Consider the following 16,176-nt stretch of genomic DNA (forward strand, 5'->3'; position numbering starts at 1 on the left):
CTTCACTGGCACAAACCCATTGATCTGCTGCCAGACAGAATCCACAAACTGGTGAGTAATAACAGCCTTGGATCTGATATGATGTTATTCAAAATAAGTCATTATGAGTGAAAACAACATATGTATTGTTCATAGAGTATTTTCATTCATTTCGTATCATATTATGAAGCTTACGTCTTCACCACTAGAGGGTATCAAAGCATTATCCATGATTACTGCTGATTGAGGTATGACCTTAAAACCCAACTTAAAGTTTTGATTCATCTAAATAACAGTATTAGTATGGAATTATTTTTCTAAGTAGATTATTTCTTCCTCCAGACCACAACAACAAAGAGGAATGAAAAGTATTAGATTCACTACTTTAAAGATGAAATATTGTATAGTTGCATTCTATCAAACATTATCTTTGAAAAGACTTATGTTTGAACTTGTAAATAATTCAAATTCTGTGAGTAGGCCTAAGAGAAATAAATGTTTAAAAAGTGCTTAAAATCTGAGCGTCAGTGTATAATATAAACCATACAATACTATGAACACCTGATATGACTTACATTTTTAAATAAGAGAGGTATAAATGGTTAGTTTTCCATAATTTAACGGCAAAAAATAAAAATAACTGCATTACCCCTTATTACCCCTTTTTTAGCACTGGAACAGGAAATTACAATATTGAATAAAATTAAACCACAAACTTTAAACTTCAGGTTGTATTTTAAATCCACATCCAATGTATTTTAATGGTGGAGCTTTACTAAGATAAAAGTGATCACTGTGACAATTCTTTAAATCAGAGCTTGCAAAATAGAATGGGTGGAGACATTTGGTCCAAGTCTGCTTTATGTAACTAGTGCATGACAGAAGCTCAAATATATCAAATTACTTCATAGAACAAAAACAAGTGTCCTTTTCTTCTAATAAGTCTCAGGTGACAACAGGATCCACGATTAAGTTGCCACAGTGGATTCAAACTGTTTGTAAAGATGATCTGATGAGTATCGGTTGATTTTTGTAGTCATCACATGTCTACGTAATACAAGACTTTAAAATGCCCTATTGTAAGTCCAGAGTGCAGAATGATCAAGTTTCACTGATGTAAATCTCCGATGTGAGATTTCATGATACTTCTCTTGGTGTTTATTTTGTATACTCCCGTAGTGTTTTTCCACTGACAACATGTTTCCCACAGCTTTAGTAATATAAATAATGATGGCTAACTTTCTTACATCTCCTTTGGGCTCAAGATCCCGGTGCACTGGAAGGCTGAATTCAAGTGAACCACTACCTGATAGTCTATTATTCTAAGCAAAGTCTTTCATGCATGTTTGTTGAGTGAGGTTTGTTATTTGAATTATTGTTCTTTTTATTTTTGTTTGAATTCCCAGTCTGTATGAGAGTGACTCTCCAACTATTGAAGAATGTGTGTCCCAGGCAGAATAGAAAAACAAAACCACATTGTTTTCTTTTTTTAAATTTTATTTTTGCCACACTTAATTGAGACCAAGATTAATGCACAATTTTTTTTTAGCATAGATCAATTATTACTCTTAGTACTTTATTTATTTATTTATTTATTTATTTATTATCGACAGTTTTTGCTGTATCTCCTTTGACCCTAGGTCAGATTCGTTCAAACCATAATATGGATTTAAATTTTGATTTAATAGTTAGTTTATGGACAAGTGACAAATAAATTCCTTATTTTAATGAAATGTATAATGTGTTTGCAAGATATATTAGAATTTCATGTAAAAAGAACACCTGTCCCAAGTGTCATTGTCATTTCCATCAGACACTACAAAATGTAACTACATAATTTTTCTAAATGTTTTTATACTTGGAACTGCATTAGTTGTCATGTGACAGGAGAGCAGAGTTAGCTCCATGGAAGGAAGTGAAATGAGAGAAAAATCAGGGTAAATTCTCACAAAACTCACAAAATTCCTACAAAAGAGAAGGTTTATTGGCTGTCATGTCCAAACAGCTCATATTTCCTTTGAATGTACAAATAATGAGAAAAATATCATTTCAAATTGTATGTTTTGAGTATATTCAAGGCTATCCCTAAAATTAGAGAGCTAAAATATCATGAGATTAAAAAAAAAAAAAAAATGATACGCTGTGTCATTTCCAAAACAGTCATTTCCATCACTTCACTCATGATGATAGAAAAGATGTGCTGTGATGAAAATGACAATGCCAGTGTCATAAACGCATTTATTTGGCTCATATCACTTAAAATACTGTCCTTAGAGTTAAATAATTATACAAAACACTTCATCAACTAATTCATATTGTGAGTATGCGAAACTAGAAGAAAAAAAACTATATTTAATTGTGACACTCTGTTCTTTAGATGGCACAAATGACCACACAAGAGAGACTAAAAGCATCCAGAGAGAGGATTAAATCAGATCCACTTAAATATCAAGAGTTTCTCAGAAAAGACAGAGAATGATACCTGAAAAAAAGAACCAGGTGTCTGTGACAGAATTTACTCACAGAGAGAAAAGAATCATTAGACGACAATGGTGAACTTTTCGACAAAACAGACGCAGAAAGTTGAAAAGACTGGCTGAAGTTGAGAAGTTTATGGCTGGAACAACAACCACCACAGTCACCAGAAGACATTGGTGTTGACCCAGAGTATGCCTCGGTGGGAAATTCCAGGTCCACTGAGCTAAATGAAACATCTCACCTGCCTGCACCTAAAAACTGTACACGAAGAAGAGGGAGGAAAAAGGCTGCAACGGTCTACAGAGATCTTTGTGCAACTACTGTGAAGCTTGAGGATGCTTTATGTCAAGTGGAAAAATACAAGAAAAGATGTGAATGACATCACGAGAAAATGAAAATGGTCAGTTCCCCTTGGCTCTAAACCAAACAACAGATGAACTAAAAAACAATGGATTTAAGAAGAAATCTCCTGTTTCAGAACACAATTATTTCACAGATAAAAAAGAAATGTCAAAATATGCACACTGCTAGAGGTCAGCAGGTGATCTCTAAAGTTGTAGCTGGTGAGCTTCTGAAGAAATACACCCTCCTCTGCTTTACCAAAAATAAGTTTGGGTTCTTACTAAAGCTGATGAAGACAATATGAAATGGGCCACTAAACTCCGGTACACCTGAAAATGCAATGCAACAAAGTCAGCAAAGAAGTGGAGGAAAGATAACATCATTTCTTGAGTGTGATGACAACAGTAGGATAACAACAGGAAAGAAGGAGACAATTACAAAGAGCAAGAAAAGAATGTTTAAAACACTTCCTGCTCAAGTCCATGAGAATTCTTCACCATGAGTTTAGAGTTTAGAATGGAGCATCCTGAGATTACAGTTTCTTAAAGCAAATTTTGCAAAAGGCAACCTTCCTCGATTGTTAAATCAACAATCAAGGACAGAGGCACATGCCTTTGCAAAATACATGCAAACCTCCAGTTCATAGCAGACAGACTGTTTTATCACAAAGCAATTTCAAGTGCCAACCTCAATGATCTAATGGAGTCTATGACATACACAAGTCCAACAAAGGAGTGCATGCACAGAGAGTGGTCTGACTGCAAGGACAAAGAAAACAAAACTTCTTTTTCTTGAGCAAAATTCCTTTTCAGACTGGGTTCAAAAGGATCACATGGAATATTCTGGAGGCGGCACATGGAAAAGGCCCAGCTGATGGGATTGGTGCAGCTGTTAAACAACAGGCTGACTCAATAGTGGCAAATGGCATTGAACTTCCACATGGAAGGGTCCTGTATGAGGAACTCTCAAAACAACCATCTACTGTGAAGCTGAAGTATGTCACTGAGAAGAAGATTGGGGAAATAGACAGTTTTCCTCCTGATGGCATGCAGACTATTCATGTTTACTGTGTGTAATCTGAATACGACGTGCTCCTCTAGATTATCTCTGCAAGACCAGGAGAAATATCTTGGCATATCCCAAACAGCAAAAACAGGTTTTTCTGGCCAATGAGAGAGGACATGATCTGGTACTGACCTGAAACTATTCTGAGACTGGTCTTAGAGCCTCAACCAGTTACAGAGGTACATGATGTTGGATCCCACAATTTGGGCAGAAATATGCTCTACTTTTGATCAGGAAGGACAAAGGAAAGCATCCATATGCAAGTTTGGCAGTTTGTTTACGAATTAAAACACTAATTTCAGAAAAAAATAATGAATACTAATGTTAGTTTAAATTTTCCACATCATTTTAAAATGGAAAAATTTATGGTTTGAGTTTTATCACAGTAAAGTGTCTTTGTTTTGCTTCCAAGAGCCAGTCCAACTTTTGCAACTTGCTTGTGGGTTAGGGAATCAGCAATTTTCTATCATCTGATTAAATGTCTATTTTTTTTTTTTTTTTTATGTTTAAATAACGCTATGTCTCAAAATTGATGATACTTTGTGTCAAGGATGATAAAAGTGAACATTGCTCCATGTCATGTCATTTCCAATATGTACTGTCTTCCATCACACAATGTCATCTCCATCACAATACTTTTTTAATTTTTTTTTTTTTTTTTACATAGAATCCATAATAATAACAACACAGTGACACTAATAATATTTAGGGGGTGTGAAAATTATAGATTTATGATTATAATTCATTTCTGAGATTAGAAAACTCATGATTGTGTCATGTAAGAACTTAATTAGAAGACTTCAGAAAAAGAGTTGAAATGAGTTTGTCCTCTAAACAATGAGAAATTGTTATCTTTAAAACTGTTACAATAAATACAATTATACATTTGGGTACACTTACATCTTGAGTTATGTTAGTAATTTTATCTAAAAAATACCTTTTTGGTGGTGTGATGGAAATTATGCTTTCCTCTGAATATTGGACTAACGTGACAAAATTCTCTAATATTAGTATAATTTCATTACAGCCACTATCAGAACATGTTTCTGCACATTATGGTGAAGTGAAACATATTAAAGTGTCTCTAAATATGTGTTATATTTTCTAAAATTTTTCTGTACCAAATTTCCCTGTAGTAAATAATTGCCTTTTTTTTTTTTTTTAAATCAGTCTCTTTATAGTGCCATTTCTAGGTTACTACATTTGTTTAAAATGTTTTCTTTCTCACATCACATCATTGACCCATATTTTCCTGTTTTATTGGCTGGTGCCACTGTTTAGTTTAAGTTGATGACGTTTTAAGCTTATGATACACCACTTTTTATTTTTGCAAAACAGTCTAACTTGGATTAGACTGATGTCACATTTGACACTTGTCATTTGATGTCACCTGTCTTTTGTCCTTTATTGCTTTCTTCGCTGTCTGTTCCCTCCTAGCAATCTTCCTGTAAAGCAATGTTTCCCAGTGAGTTTTTAGGTTACATAAATAAATGTGGTTTATTCTGGTAATAACATGAAATGGCTTCACAAACAGTAGCAGATTCGTCATACTGTAGAAGACAAGATAATAATCATTTGTCATGTATGGGTGGGTCAACTGTAAGCACACAGGTCGCTTACTTTTCAGATGAGATATCAAAATCACACTGTATTGTACTTACTTCCCTCTTACAAAGTATTTACTTCCCCTTTGAAAAAAATGCCGGCTCACTCTGTCCTACTTATTTATCAAACTCGTGGCGTAATAGGAAACGATATCTACTTTTTGACCAATAGAAATAGACTCACGTGACTTTTAACCAATCACATTCAACGGATTTTTCTACCCGCTAGGAGAGTATTTAAACCCCTCCCAGCTCTCACTCACCAGTTACTTCTTACACAGGACTCATCAAGGCCCAGCTGTAAGAGTTAACTTACTATCTTCCTCTTTTTCTGACCTGAGTTCCGGCAGACTTCATATATTTCGGAAAATGGTGAGCATGGCGTCTTTCTTCGTATTATTTTTGTAGGTTTTAATAATTTTAAAGTTGTAGTTAGTGGCATCAGGAGGCGTTCTAAATTAACTCATATTTAAGCTACTAACTTCAGCTAAGCTCCCGCCATTTTACTTAAACGGTAGAGTTATGGTAATATATTGGGCTGTTTAGGGAGTTTTGCCACTTCGTAAGTTTTAACTTCATTTAGTGAAATGAAATGTGGACAGCCACAGCCTAAATCCCAGTTCTGTCGTGTCTGTTTCCGGCTCTAAGTCCCTGCTTCATTGACTCAGTTGGCGAAGGTCAACGTACTTTCAGGATGACGCATTCCTGCATGTTACCTGCCTGTTCAGAGACTCTTGCACCATATTCTAGAAATCAAAACCTTTTTAGTTTTAGCTTTCTGTGGCTTCAGTTTTTCAAGGTCCATTTCATCCTTGTATGAGTAACTTGGGTGTGTTGGCTTAAGTAAACAAAATAATGCTTGAATAAACGTCTTTGATGTCTGAGGTATTGTTCTCAATTTCATTATGAGACCTCTTTATTCCTTGAATCATATTATATTCCTGAATAATCATCCTGTGCGGTATTTATGTCTGAAGGGGGTTCTTTTCACAAGGTAAATGAATAGGCATGATGCGTCAAGTGACTTGGTCATGATATTCTTTAACAAAGGCCTCTTTTCCTTAACTTTAAAGTTCCATTGAGAGCAGTTCTCAACATGAGATGAGTCGTCTTCACTTATCAATTACTAAAAGTGCATTAACTTTAAATACAGCTGTGAAAGTGCACCAAGTCATCCCATAATGAAGCTTCCACAATCAAATAAATAAATGGATTATTAGTTGTGTATATAAACAACCTTTGCTTTCTTTTTTTCCTCTTTTCTTATTTATTTTTTTTTTTAAACAGCGTGAGTGTATTTCAGTGCACGTTGGTCAGGCTGGTGTCCAGATTGGCAATGCCTGCTGGGAGCTTTACTGCCTGGAGCATGGCATCCAGCCGGACGGAATGATGCCTAGTGATAAGACCATTGGAAGAGGAGATGATTCCTTCAACACCTTCTTCAGTGAGACTGGAGCTGGAAAGCACGTGCCCAGAGCTGTTTTTGTGGATCTGGAGCCCACTGTCATTGGTAAGAATCATCTCTGATCATTACTGAAGTCACATCAAAGAAAATGTATGAAAATAAGATGCACAACCATGTTTCCCTACAGATGAGGTGCGCACTGGGACCTACCGCCAGCTGTTCCACCCTGAGCAGCTGATCACTGGTAAGGAGGATGCTGCCAACAACTACGCCCGTGGACACTACACCATCGGCAAAGAGATCATTGACCTGGTGCTGGACAGAATCCGCAAAATGGTGGGTAACATGTTGGCAGGAGAGATTTACTACCCTGCCCCCTGAAGGGGAGCCAAGGGGTATTGTTTTTGGTTCGGTTTAATTGATTGTTAACACTAGCAGCAAAACTATTGGTTGAATTCATACCAAATTGGGTTTATAGATTGCCAGTGACCCAGAATAGGTGTGATTATATTTGACAAAAATAGGTCAAAGTTAAAATTTTTTTAATAAAACCTGTAATATGAGTGAGGGGCAGGGTTTGTTGTGCCTGGCACCACTTGTATGCATTTTGACTTAGGATAATAACCAATGATGTTGTTATTCATATGCTACTGTTCTATGTCCCTCTCTGTCCTCAGGCTGACCAGTGCACTGGTCTTCAGGGTTTCCTGGTTTTCCACAGCTTCGGAGGTGGCACCGGCTCTGGTTTCACCTCTCTGCTGATGGAGCGTCTGTCTGTCGACTACGGCAAGAAGTCCAAGCTGGAGTTCTCCATCTACCCAGCCCCCCAGGTGTCCACTGCTGTGGTGGAGCCCTACAACTCCATCCTGACCACCCACACCACCCTAGAGCACTCTGACTGTGCCTTCATGGTTGATAATGAGGCCATCTATGACATCTGTCGTAGGAACCTCGACATCGAGCGCCCCACTTACACCAACCTGAACAGGTTGATCAGTCAGATTGTGTCCTCCATCACTGCTTCCCTTCGTTTTGATGGTGCCCTTAATGTTGATCTGACAGAGTTCCAGACCAACTTGGTGCCATATCCCCGTATCCACTTCCCTCTGGCCACCTATGCCCCCGTCATCTCAGCTGAGAAGGCTTATCATGAGCAGCTGACTGTATCTGAAATCACCAATGCCTGCTTTGAGCCAGCCAATCAGATGGTCAAATGCGACCCTCGCCACGGTAAATACATGGCCTGCTGCCTCTTGTATCGTGGTGATGTGGTTCCCAAAGATGTCAATGCAGCTATTGCCACTATTAAGACCAAGCGGTCTATCCAGTTTGTGGACTGGTGCCCCACTGGTTTCAAGGTTGGCATCAACTACCAGCCCCCCACTGTAGTTCCTGGTGGAGACCTGGCCAAGGTCCAGAGAGCTGTGTGCATGCTGAGCAACACCACTGCTATTGCAGAGGCCTGGGCTCGGCTTGACCACAAGTTTGACCTGATGTACGCTAAGCGTGCCTTTGTCCACTGGTACGTAGGTGAGGGTATGGAGGAGGGAGAGTTCTCTGAGGCCAGAGAGGACATGGCAGCTCTGGAGAAGGATTATGAGGAGGTTGGAGTTGACTCCATTGAGGGAGAGGAGGAGGAAGGAGAGGAGTAGGAAGACTAAATGCACTTCAGCTAGTATTAAATCTCAACTAGAAAACATGTCGCACTCATTTTAAGACATAAGTGTGAGTATTCTAAATAGATCAGAAGTATCTTCAGTTCTTCTGAAACAGGTTAAAGCATTTGAATTGTTTGTAGCCTGCAAATAAATCTTGGTAAATTATAAACCTTGCAGTCTTTGTTTTTTATTATAGTAGATGTTTTCCTTTAATGCGTTGTCGGACCCAGATGTTCCCATTTGACCCAAACACTGGTACAGAGGCTATAATCAGAGCATAAAGAGTGAAAAATATGTATTTTCCATTGAGCATTTTCATTCATTTAGTCACATTGTGAAGTTTACATCTGCACCACTAGAGCGCGTCAAAGTGTTTTCCATGATCACTGTAGCTTCAAGCATGACCTTAAAACTTGACTTAAAAGTTATGGTTCATCTAAATAACTTAGAAATATTATCAAGTGGAATTTTTTTTAAGTAAATGGTTTCTTCCTTCAGCCCACTACAAAAAATATATTGGATTCACAGAATTAAAGATTAACCCATAAATACCCAGTGCTACTTTTGTGACAATTCCCAAATGAATTTTTCTCTATTTAACGTGTCTTAAGCAATTCATCACCATTTATTATATTATCCTCTACATTTTACATTTTTTCAGTGAAAATCTGGTATTTTGCAAGATTTAATTCACTGATCACACAGATGTTCATAAAACCTTAGAGTGCAGTAGGGAGTTATCGTATCCAAAACAGACAACTGAAGGAAATGTGACATTTTCATCAAAATATATCATTAAATGTGAAAACAAGTGTCTCCATCCACTGTCATTTGTCAGACTACATGACTTTTACTGGTGAATCAGTGTTGAGGAAGATGATGGTGTTTCAATGTTCACAATGGAGCCTCTGAACATCTGAATGAGTCATATCTGACAACCATCAAAAAATGACAAACTGCATTTTACACCAATTATTTACATGTATTGGTACGATTAGTGGATTAACAGGTGTTAAACAGTTTATGTCAGTGAATGATTTTGATCTGCAGTGGATGTGTGGATCTTTATGGGTTAAATATTTTAGAGTTGCATTCTATCAAACATTATCTTTGAAAAACTTATCACATTGAACTTGTAAATATTTCAAATTCTGTGAGTAGGTCTAAATGAAGTAAATTCATAAAAAGTACTTAAAATCTAAACATCAGTGTATAATATAAAACAATACAATACTATAAAACACCTAATAAGACTTACATTTTTAAATAAAAGAGGTATAAATGATTAGGGTTCCGTAACTCAGTTGCAAAAACTGAAAATAATTGCATATTTATTACCCCTTTCCTGGCAAAGGAAGATGAAATTACATTATTAAATAAAGTGAACTAGCAAACTTTAAACTTCAGGTTGTATTTAAAATGTTTTGCAGATCCAATGTATTTTAATGGAGCTTTACTAAGATAAAAGTGACCGCTGTGACAATTCTTTAAATCAGAGCTTGCAAAATAGAATGGGTGGAGACATTTGGTCCAAGTCTGCTTTATGTAACTAGTGCATGATAGAAGCTCAAATATATCAAATTACTTCATAGAACAAAAACAAGTGTCCTTTTCTTCTAATAAGTCTCTGGTGACAACAGGATCCATGATTAAGTTGCCACAGTGGATTAAAACTGTATGTAAAGATGATCTGATGAGTATCAGCTGTTTTCAATAATCAGTAAAGAAGTCTGTAGTCATCACATGTCTAAGTAATACAGGACTTTAAAATGCCCTCTTGTAAATCCAGAGTGCAGAATAATCAAGTTTCACTGATGTAAATCTCTAATTTGAGATTTCATGATACTTCTCTTGGAGTGGTGTTTATTTTCTATACTCCCGTGGTGTTTTTCCACTGACAACATGTTTCCCACAGCTTTAACAATGTAATTAATGATGGCTGACTTTCATACATCTCCTTTGGACTCAAGATTCCGGTGCACTGGAAGGCTGAATTCAAGTGAACCACTACTTTATATTATTCTAAGCAAAGTCTTTCATGTATGTTGGCTGGGTGATATATAAATGGTTTGTTATTTGAATTCCGAGAGTCTACATAAACATTACAGCATTTAACAGGGGCCAATAAAGTCCAACATAACACCTGCCCCTAAATCACTCCAGCGACCTTTAATATGCTCCATAATAAAGTTTATGGTTCTTATGTTTGTCTATAAAGCTCTAGTATTAGATGTTCAAAAGCTGTGATCAGTTTAGAACTCTCATCTAGCTCTATAAGACCTACTGTTGGTGTACAAAGGGTTAATTCAAAGTCAGAATGGTGAAACTGCCTTCAGTTATTATGTTCATTGTTGCTGAATAGTATCTGAGAACCTGAGATGTTCTCACGCTATCATTTCATGCATCGTCACAATGTCACAGCAGGTAGCAAGGAATGCCAAACAGAAGCCTCCTGGTTATTTACTTTTCTGTAGCATGTCATTGATCTATACTGTGTAATATGTATCTTTGTCCTGTGGGCAATTTCATAAAGCCAGACTTGAATTATGGTTTAGATCAAAGAGTCAGAATTCAGATAAATACATCTGTTCCTCAAAACAAATGTAACTCTTGACCATCTAAAGTTGAACTCATGACTGTCTCATAACTACAATGAACATAGCTGATTTGTGCCACTGCATCAAACCACTCAGTTCACTTTAATCCAGAAGACAATCTTTAGCCTACATCCAGGAAGAATTTTAACATGTAAAAAATATTTAACTATTGAACTTAAGGTATAATAATTTTAAGAAAACAATGTAGAAAAAACTATCTCTTTTAATGTTTCAGTGGTTATCGGTTATTGGAAAATCTTAAATCAGGCTTAGGATTGTTACTGTTAAATAAAAAAATTGCCTTATTTTCTCTTCATCTCTTTATTTGACCATTTTTATGTTATTACAGTTAAAAATGCTTTCTTTCTGACTTCTCTGACCCATATTTTCCTGTTTTTATCGGCTGATGCCACTGTTTAGTTTGAGTGGGGTTGCTGACGTTTTAAGCTTATGATCAATCACTTTGTATTTTTGTGAAACAGATTAGACTGATGCCACATTTGTCACTTGATGTAATTTTGGTCCTTTATTGCTTTTTTCACTGTCTGTTACCTACCTGCAATCTTCCTATAAAGCAGTGAGTTTTCCAAGGTAACTTTCCACATAGCAAAATCATTATGGCTTAAATCTGACCCAAAACTGGCATGCCATTTTGGCAAAGTTCTGGGCGGATGTATGGGCCCTAAATGGCCCAAAATTGGCAAGCCAAAATCAAACCAGAAGGAAGCCAAAATTCACCCAAAAGTAATTGCGGACTTCCAAAATATAGCCATAACTGTCACAAAAAAGCCCCAAATCCCCATAATCCAGCCAAAAGGTGGCCAAAACTGACCCAAAGAGAGGCCAAAAGGAGGCCAAAATTCACCCAAAATTTGTGTTGATCATGCTTTTAAAATGAAGTGGGTTTTCTTCTGGGTAGAAATTCACGCTGTTTGCGCAGTGTTTTGGCTTTACAGAAATATGCCAAAACACAACCAAACATCTATATATGGAATAAGATGTTGCCGCTCTTTAGTCAATCTTCTGGCTTGCCATAAACATACCATACCATCCCTATACTTGATCCTGCTCTGTGCCCAGTCTTTTGGTTCACCAGACATATGCCATAACTCAGCCATATACTGCTGGTGCCTCCATATCTATTATGGATGATCTTAATCATACCATAGTTGAGCCTACAGGTTTTCATAATGCCAAAAGAAAGCCAAAAAGGCCAAATGTATGCCATAATACTGCCAAAATATTTGCTATCTGGGTTGGCTTGTTACATAAATAAATATAGTTTATTCTGATAATAAAATGAAATGGCTTCACAAACATGCTGTAGGAGACAAGATAATAATCTGTCATGTATAGGTGGGTCAACTGTAAGCACACTTGTTTTTCAAACAAATAAGATACAAAATTTACAGTATAATTTAACACTGTATTGAACAACCACCCCTCTCACAAAGTATTTACTCCCTCTGAGAATAACAGCCGGCTCACCGTGCCCTACTTTTCATCTGACTCGTGGCGTAACATAAAGAGACCGTCTTAACCAATAGGAATAGACTCACGTGACTTTTAACCAATCACATTCAACAAATTCTTTCTATCAGTTCAGAGTGTATAAAAACCCCTCCTAGCTTAAATTTATTAGTTACTTCTTACACAGGACTCATCAAGGCCCAGTTGTAAGAGTTAACTTACTATCTTCCTCTTTTTCTGACTTGAACTCCAGCAGGCTTTACATATTTCGAAAAATGGTGAGTATGGTATCTTGCTCCGTATCATTTTTGTTGGTTTTAATAATTTTTAGGCTGTGTTTATTGGCATCACGTGGCGCTGCAAATTAACAATTTAAGATAGTAACTAGAGCTAACCTTCTGCCATTTTACTGAAACGGTAGAGTTAAGGTGATTTGTTGGGCAGTTCAGGGAACTTTGCCACTAGGGAGTTTTAACTCTAAGTGGAATGTGGACAGCCACAGTCTAAATCCCAGTTCTGTCGTGTCTGTTTCCGGCTCTATATCCCTGCTTCATTGACTCAGTTGGCGAAGATCAACGTACTTTCAGGATGACGCATTCCTCCGTGTTACTGCTGGTTCAACAGGCTTGTGCACCAAACTCTAGAAATCCAAAACTTTTTTAGTTTTAGCTTTGTGTGGGCTCACGTTTTTTTTCATTGTTATTGTGGACCACTTCATCCTCGTATGAATAACTTGGGTGTGTTGGCTTAAGTGAACAAAATAATACTTGAATAAAGGTCTTTGATGTCTGAGGTATTGTTCAGTTTCAATAAGAGGCCTCTATTTTTTTTCTTGACTCACATTATATTCCTGAATAATCACCCTCTGCGGTATTTATGTCTCTGAAGGGGGTTCTTTGACAGAGTAAATGAACAGGCATCATTTGTCAAATGACTTGGTCGTGATGTTCTTTCAAAGGCCCCTTTCCTTTAACTTTAAAGTTCTATTGAGAGCAGTTCTCAACATGAGATGAGTAGTCGTCAGTTATCAATTACTGAAAGTGCATTAACTCTAAATACAGCTGTTAAAGTGCACCAAGCCATCCCATAATGAAGCTTTAACAACTAAAAAAAAAAAAAAAAAAAAAAAAAAAAAAAAAGGTTATTAATTCTAAATGAATAACCTTTTTGGTTTCTTTTTTTCCTCCTTTTTAAAAATTTTATTTATGTTTAAACAGCGTGAGTGTATTTCAGTGCATGTCGGTCAGGCTGGTGTCCAGATTGGCAATGCCTGCTGGGAGCTTTACTGCCTGGAGCATGGCATCCAGCCGGACGGACAGATGCCCAGTGACAAGACCATCGGAGGAGGAGATGATTCCTTCAACACCTTCTTCAGTGAGACTGGAGCTGGAAAGCATGTGCCCAGAGCTGTTTTTGTGGATCTGGAGCCCACTGTCATTGGTAAGAATCATCTCTGATCATTACTGAAGTCACATCAAAGAAAATGTATGAAAATAAGATGCACAACCATGTTTCCCTACAGATGAGGTGCGCACTGGGACCTACCGCCAGCTGTTCCACCCTGAGCAGCTGATCACTGGTAAGGAAGATGCTGCCAACAACTACGCCCGTGGACACTACACCATCGGCAAAGAGATCATTGACCTGGTGCTGGACAGAATCCGCAAACTGGTGGGTAGCATGTTGTCAGAAGAGATTTAGTCTTATTTTGACTGAGGATAATGACCCATGGTTTTGTTATTCATGTGCTAATATTCTATGTCCCTCTCTGTCCTCAGGCTGACCAGTGCACTGGTCTTCAGGGTTTCCTGGTTTTCCACAGCTTCGGAGGTGGCACTGGCTCTGGTTTCACCTCTCTGCTGATGGAGCGTCTGTCTGTCGACTACGGCAAGAAGTCCAAGCTGGAGTTCTCCATCTACCCAGCCCCCCAGGTGTCCACCGCTGTGGTGGAGCCCTACAACTCCATCCTGACCACCCACACCACCCTAGAGCACTCTGACTGTGCCTTCATGGTTGATAATGAGGCCATCTATGACATCTGTCGTAGGAACCTCGACATCGAGCGCCCCACTTACACCAACCTGAACAGGTTGATCAGTCAGATTGTGTCCTCCATCACTGCTTCCCTTCGTTTTGATGGTGCCCTTAATGTTGATCTGACAGAGTTCCAGACCAACTTGGTGCCATATCCCCGTATCCACTTCCCTCTGGCCACTTATGCCCCTGTCATCTCAGCTGAGAAGGCTTATCATGAACAGCTGACTGTATCTGAAATCACAAATGCCTGCTTTGAGCCAGCCAATCAGATGGTCAAATGTGACCCTCGCCACGGCAAATACATGGCCTGCTGTCTGCTTTTCCGTGGTGATGTGGTTCCCAAAGATGTCAATGCAGCTATTGCCACCATAAAGACCAAGCGGTCCATCCAGTTTGTGGACTGGTGCCCCACTGGTTTCAAGGTTGGTATCAACTACCAGCCCCCCACTGTAGTTCCTGGTGGAGACCTGGCCAAGGTCCAGAGAGCTGTGTGCATGCTGAGCAACACCACTGCTATTGCAGAGGCCTGGGCTCGGCTTGACCACAAATTTGACCTGATGTACGCTAAGCGTGCCTTTGTCCACTGGTACGTAGGTGAGGGTATGGAGGAGGGAGAGTTCTCTGAGGCCAGAGAGGACATGGCAGCTCTGGAGAAGGATTATGAGGAGGTCGGAGCTGATAGTGTTACAGAGGAAGACTATTATGAAGAAGAATGCTAAAAACATGCATTCTTCATGTTTATCTGTGTATAATGTGTTAAATAAAGTTTATGAATTGGCTGTACTATTGTCTGCACTTAATTTTAAATCACACAGGGCAGAGTTGCATGCATCAAAGGTGAACTTTTTTTTTTTTTTTCATGAAAGCTTGAACAATTCTGCATATGTCTTATAGCAGAGTGTTTTCAGAGACACTCAGGATGGTTAGTGAGGTCATCTATGCTCCAAGCCACTGTAAAGCCTGCCCAACAGCCAAATGGCAATCATTAGGCTGAATCTTTATCATTAACTCTGTTTAGTCACTTGGGGGCAGTAGTGTGCAACAGTTGTTGCCCAACCCATACTAAAGTAGAAAGATAATTTAAACTTAGCTTAGCTTAATATGCTGAATAATATCCACAGCAACAGGTCTATCGCAGTATACAATTTAAGACCTCAAAACTGCTAATACAAGGTAGGAGCTGTAAGTTCTTCTCTCGGAACAGTCTGAGAAGAACCAGGGCAAAGCCCTGTCCTGGTTTAAAATAGGGTGTGGTATTCACTGTGGCCCAAAGGAGGGATTGGGGTGTCTCAGCCTGGCAGACAGGTGGTGTTTAAAAATACTTAGTTCTGCACTTATGAGAATGGGTACAAAATAAATCACAGGAAAAAAATTGATCACCAAAACACAGCATGCTGATAACTGTTGTAAAAAGTTTTTTTTTTTATTTCATTTCAGCTTTGTATTTGTTGCCAGGTTTGCTCGCCATGATATTTCACTTTAGTATAAGCACTAGAGCAGACAAAACAAATTGGCCTTTACACTAAATTGACCCCTGTAAA

The 16,176-nt window shown here is 38.1% G+C and overlaps 2 protein-coding genes across 3 annotated transcripts; both read left to right on the forward strand.

Moving 5' to 3' along the window:
- Nucleotides 1–5,739: 5,739 nt before the first annotated feature.
- LOC115421994 (tubulin alpha chain-like) lies at nt 5,740–8,700 on the forward strand. Its single transcript, XM_030138015.1, has 4 exons — nt 5,740–5,840; nt 6,756–6,978; nt 7,061–7,209; nt 7,551–8,700. Exons 1-4 carry the CDS (start codon nt 5,838–5,840, stop codon nt 8,523–8,525), a joined length of 1,350 nt encoding a protein of 449 aa, XP_029993875.1. The 5' UTR covers nt 5,740–5,837; the 3' UTR covers nt 8,526–8,700.
- On the forward strand, nt 5,747–15,418 carry LOC115421993 (tubulin alpha chain-like). 2 transcript variants are annotated; one of them, XM_030138014.1, is made up of 4 exons: nt 5,747–5,840; nt 13,816–14,038; nt 14,121–14,269; nt 14,377–15,418. In XM_030138014.1, exons 1-4 carry the CDS (start codon nt 5,838–5,840, stop codon nt 15,352–15,354), a joined length of 1,353 nt encoding a protein of 450 aa, XP_029993874.1. In that variant the 5' UTR covers nt 5,747–5,837; the 3' UTR covers nt 15,355–15,418. The 2 variants fall into 2 exon arrangements, with proteins under 2 accessions (XP_029993874.1, XP_029993872.1); XM_030138012.1 differs by lacking the exon at nt 5,747–5,840 and adding an exon at nt 12,754–12,876.
- The last annotated feature ends 758 nt before the right edge of the window (nt 15,419–16,176 follow it).

The sequence above is a fragment of the Sphaeramia orbicularis genome, chromosome 7, assembly GCF_902148855.1.
Source record: "Sphaeramia orbicularis chromosome 7, fSphaOr1.1, whole genome shotgun sequence".
Taxonomy (NCBI): domain Eukaryota; kingdom Metazoa; phylum Chordata; class Actinopteri; order Kurtiformes; family Apogonidae; genus Sphaeramia; species Sphaeramia orbicularis.

Coding starts and splice junctions, on each gene's coding strand:
- LOC115421993 (XM_030138014.1), top strand. Junction 14,039..14,120: donor TCTGGAGCCCACTGTCATTG/GTAAGAATCATC, acceptor GTTTCCCTACAG/ATGAGGTGCGCACTGGGACC. Junction 14,270..14,376: donor TGGACAGAATCCGCAAACTG/GTGGGTAGCATG, acceptor CTCTGTCCTCAG/GCTGACCAGTGCACTGGTCT.
- LOC115421994 (XM_030138015.1), top strand. Junction 6,979..7,060: donor TCTGGAGCCCACTGTCATTG/GTAAGAATCATC, acceptor GTTTCCCTACAG/ATGAGGTGCGCACTGGGACC. Junction 7,210..7,550: donor TGGACAGAATCCGCAAAATG/GTGGGTAACATG, acceptor CTCTGTCCTCAG/GCTGACCAGTGCACTGGTCT.